At 42.3% G+C, this 4,892-nt stretch overlaps 1 protein-coding gene across 1 annotated transcript; it reads right to left on the bottom strand.

The window, feature by feature from the left end:
• Positions 1 to 1,070: 1,070 nt before the first annotated feature.
• Positions 1,071 to 3,698, bottom strand: LOC131680667 (uncharacterized). Its single transcript, XM_058961379.1, has one exon. It carries the CDS (start codon positions 3,696 to 3,698, stop codon positions 1,071 to 1,073), a length of 2,628 nt encoding a protein of 875 aa, XP_058817362.1.
• Positions 3,699 to 4,892: the final 1,194 nt, after the last annotated feature.

Here is a 4,892-nt window from a genome sequence, read left to right as displayed (position 1 = left end):
GGTACCAAAGGGAATTCTTCGGATCCCGGATTGAAAGACGATTTAAGCCGAAAAGAAGCGCTGGTAACCATTGTTTCATCGATGTTGACGAGACACTCTTGAGAGATTAAAAGAAACCATCAGAAGGTACAAGCGGCAGATTCCACTGTATTAAGTTTTGTTTGTCGCATTCCGATTGAGGATGAGTATGCGTTGCAGCTATGGTTCTGGTCGGTCGTAACTGAGATATATTAGGCATACAGGAGAAAAACCAGGACAAATAAAGCATTTTCTTCGACTTCCCAGGACACCAGGACAGTCGATGCAAAACCTGGACATGTCCTAGGAAACCAGGACATATGGTCACCCTAATAAACTATCATTAGAATTTTGTTATTCAAAAACACAGTTGCTCTCGGTGATGCTACGAGTATAATATGAATATGAATTATGCTAGAAATCTATTTTCTTACTACTAGGTGTATAACTTGGTGATCTGTGTATTCATATACCATCCAACGTCTATCTCACGACTGAACGCAATGCTTAATGCAACGGATTTTCACTTTGAAGTGAATTTACACATTGTTTTGTCTTTAAAGTAAACTTGCGTATTATTTTTTGCGAAATAGTTTGTTAATTATTAAGCAAATTCACAAAATGTTTTCGGAATCGAATTTCTTAAATCATGCAGATGTGTTTGTTATCACTGAATTCCTTAGACTGATACAAACGTTGTATATTGGTTGACCAGCTTTAGCTGTAAATATTTTATTGTTTTAGTATAGCTCATTTCAATTCACGATCAACTTACAAAATTTCAGTACCCAATATCACCGATCGTATTCACTTTCGCTAATCGTAAGTTTAGGTTAAGTTTCCTGGAGTTCACTATAATTTTAAGATTAGACATAGTAATTTATCGTAAGAATTAAGAATAATTATAGTACCTAGGATTAGTATTAACCAATTCAAATCAAATAATTTGTTTACAGAATGAAGCTTTAGTTTTATAAGAATTAATTATTCCACGTTCTAAACCACGGTAATTTTTCCTTCTTTCCTATGTGTTAATTTTATCTCTCCTCCTTTTATTCTGACAGTGGTTTATTGGCGCCGTCATAGACGATAGATATATAGTTGTGATTAGACCTGGGGGTACTCGCTGTCACATCCCCCTCCCGTGAACCACTGTAGTTGCCTATGTCAGGTTCACCAGGTTCCAAGACGTCGAGTAACGCCAGTTTTACTGCAGGTCGTCTTACGGTTCCGTTCATTGTTTTTATCCATGCTTGACGCACGTGGCCGTCCGAACCCTGAACGACTTTCTCCACTTTTCCTCGCAACCACTGATTCCGCACTGTTCCGTCCACCACCAATACTAAATCTCCTTCAGCTATCTCCTTGATTTCATCGAACCACTTGGATCGCCTTGAAATCACCGGAATATACTCTTTTATCCATCTTCTCCAAAATTCATCGGCGAGATGTTGTGCAAGTTTCCAGCTACTTCTTAAGGTTGTTCGTCCATTTATAGGCAGCACCGGCTGCTGTTTCACCCCATTGGAACTGCCTAGCAGAAAGTGATTGGGCGTTAACGATTCCTGATCCGCTGACTCAAGTGGAATGTACGTCAGTGGTCTCGAATTAATCATTGCCTCTGCCTCCAGTACAACGGTTTCCAAGGTTTCTTCATCCGGTTTGCGAGATGATTCCAGAAAAGCCTTGATTGCTACTTTCACTGATCGAACCATCCGTTCCCAAACCCCACCCATATGAGGCGCAGCGGGAGGATTGAAGTTCCAACGCGTATTTGCATTTGTGAAAATCGATGCCATAGTAGTGTTGCGCTCTTTCATTTCCTTGCGTAGTTGTTTGTTTGCTCCTTGGAAGTCTGTTCCGTTATCGCTAAAGATTTCTGCCGGCGCTCCTCTTCGCGATACGAAACGTCTAACAGCCATAACACAAGACTCCGTAGACAAGCTATGTATGACTTCCATATGAACAACCCGAATCGTGAGACATGTGAAGAGTCCAATCCAACGCTTGACATTGCTGCGGCCCAATTTCACTAGGACTGGACCGAAGTAGTCTAAGCCGACAAATGTAAAGGGGCGAATGAATGGAGTTAGACGAACCTTCGGCAGTGGGGCCATGGGCGGAACGGTTGGTCTGGCCTTAAAGACTTTGCACCATACACACGATCGAATCACCTCCGCAATCAGTGATCTCAGTTTCGGTATTTCAAAACGCTGTCTCATCTCGTTCACTATTGTTTCGCGGTTGGCATGGTTAAAGCGACAATGAAACCAATCTGCGAGGAGGAAGGTTATACGGTTTTGACGAGGAAGTATTGTAGGGTATTTTGCCTCATAAGGTATCCAACTAACAGAGCTAATGCGGCCACGCTTTCGAATAACTCCTTGTTCGTCCATAAATGGCCAAGATTTGTAGATCGAACTTGATTTAGTAACACTGGCATGACGATCCTGCGGTACTCCGCGTGTTTTGTTGAGTATATCTAGTTCGTTGATGAAAACAACGGCTTGCGCCTGTAACCACAGGCATCGTTCTGCCTTTGCAAATTCTTGTTGTGTAAACCCGCCACTTTCTCGTGGCTCCGTTCGCGTGTTGGAAATAAACCGATTTACAAATGCTTGTGTTCGAAGAAGCCGTTCCCATTTGCTGAACCTATTGCTGTCGATGAGATTAGCGCCAGGTGAATGATGCAAAAGACACACATGCGAGTCTTCAACTGTGGAAACTGGAAGATCAGGAACTGAGGGCCACAATGCATCAGATTGTAGAAAAATATCAGGACCACGAAACCAGCGGCTTTCTACGTCGATTTTGGGACCAGTTCCCCATTTGGTCGCATCGTCCGCCACGTTCAATTTACTCGGAAGCCATCGCCACTCTGTTGTATTAGTAGTAGACAGAATTTCACTTACTCTAAAGCCCACGTACGGAGGGTATTTGCGTTGGTTCGAATATATCCACGAGAGAACTGTTTTCGAATCCGTCCATAAGAAACGCTGTGTAATGGGAAGGGAATGCATAGAACATATGTTGCTCAGCAGCCTAGTTCCCAGGACAGCTGCCTGCAGTTCGAGTCTTGGAATTGTTTGCATTTTAAGTGGAGCAACCTTTGATTTAGCCGCTACTAATGATGCTAATGGTCCATTTGTACTTATTACCCGAAAGTAGGCGACACTAGCGTATGCCGATTCACTGGCATCCACAAAGATATGGATTTGCAGGGAAGAATACGAATAGCATCTAGGAATTCGAAGGTTGTTCAACTTTGGGAATAGATTAACCCAATCTCTCCATCTACCAAAGTGCTTTTCGCTGATGTGGTCATCCCAACTGATGCCAGGAGCCCAAATATCCTGCATCAGTATTTTTCCGTGCACTAAAAAAAATGCAGCCAATCCCAGTGGATCAAAAAAACTCATGATTACTCGAAGAACTTCTCGTTTAGTCGGTGTGTACGTGTCCTCGAGAACGTTTCCCCAGCAGCTGTTCATTTCAAAGATAAATGTGAAGTCGTCACTACTAGGAATCCACTTCATCCCTAGCACCGTTTGCGTGATGTCAGTTTTCTCCACCGTCAATTGACGGTACGTTTGTGCAGAGTTCGATCCTATTCGTTCCATTATCTCCTTCGAATTGGACATGAAGTTTCGGATTTCAAAACCCCCTTTGGCATGAATCATCTTCACGGTGCTTCCCACCTGTACAGCTTCTTCAATTGTGCCGAAACTGTCTAGATAGTCGTCCACGTCCGGTAGCGAATTATGGCTTCTGTCTCTCGTGGGTACTGCTGGGAAAACGCTTCAGCATTCAAATTTTTAATATATTGGGCGGAGCATGGCGAACATGTTGACCCAAATATTGCAACGTCCATTACGAATACCTGTGGTTCAAATTCAATCGTATCGCGCCACAGGAATCTTTGAAACTGGCGATCTGCTTCACGAATTCGAATACGGTGAAACATTTCTTTGATGTCAGCTGCCAAAGCATAACGGTACAAACGAAATTGACTCAGTACTACTGGCAGTGAAGCTATCATATCCGGTCCCTTTAACAAAGCCGAGTTTAACGACACTCCTTCTACTTTCGCTGCAGCGTCCCAAATCAGACGAACCTTGTTGGGTTTCTTCGGGTTTACCACCACTCCTAGTGGTAGATACCAGGTGTTTTCAGATCTGGTGGTGGACAACTCACGACACGAAGCTTTATGTGCATATCCTTTATCTTGGTACTCGATGATTTGTTGACGAACGCAGTCGTACAGTTGAGGGTCCTTACCAAGTTTTTTCTCCAAAGATTGAAGACGCCGATAAGCCATTCCGTAGCTATGGGGAAAACGTATATCATTTTCCTTCCACAGCAGCCCAGTCTCGAAGCCTGATGGGATCCTTTTAGTTAAGCTTTTCAACAAAATCCTTGCTCGTTTATCATCATCCGACTCGATAACAAGCGATGGACAAGTAACTACGGCATTGTCCACCGTCAAAAATTCACGAACTAGCTTATTGAGCTCTTTAGTGTTTTCATACTCCGATCTTCAAAATCGGTTTAGTTTTGCCCCTAAAATACCCATAAAGCAATACTCTGCTATGTTATGGTCTCATTTTTAGTTAGTGGAAATTGGTAAGCGAGGAATAAAAATACAAAATGTTTAATATCTCCGCCGTTCATGAACGGATTTTGACAATCAATATCTTGTTCGAAAGGTATTTTTACAAGCTTTCTAATTGATGTTCAAGTAATACCGCTGCATTGCTTCGATTTGTTCGAAAGTTATTTGCTTTAAACCCTTTGTGTTTGACAAAATCATCCATATCTAAGAAAGCAAACAACATATTGAAAAACAAAAATAATAGTGTCAAATGGCAACGATA

The sequence above is a fragment of the Topomyia yanbarensis genome, chromosome 2, assembly GCF_030247195.1.
Source record: "Topomyia yanbarensis strain Yona2022 chromosome 2, ASM3024719v1, whole genome shotgun sequence".
NCBI lineage: Eukaryota > Metazoa > Arthropoda > Insecta > Diptera > Culicidae > Topomyia > Topomyia yanbarensis.
The sequence above is the reverse complement of the archived record's forward strand: the minus strand, read 5'-3'. Positions and strand labels throughout refer to the sequence as shown.

Bases quoted from the DNA above. Each gene is read 5' to 3' on its own strand.
- LOC131680667 (XM_058961379.1), bottom strand. From the start codon at position 3,698: ATGATTCATGCCAAAGGGGGTTTTGAAATCCGAAACTTCATGTCCAAT.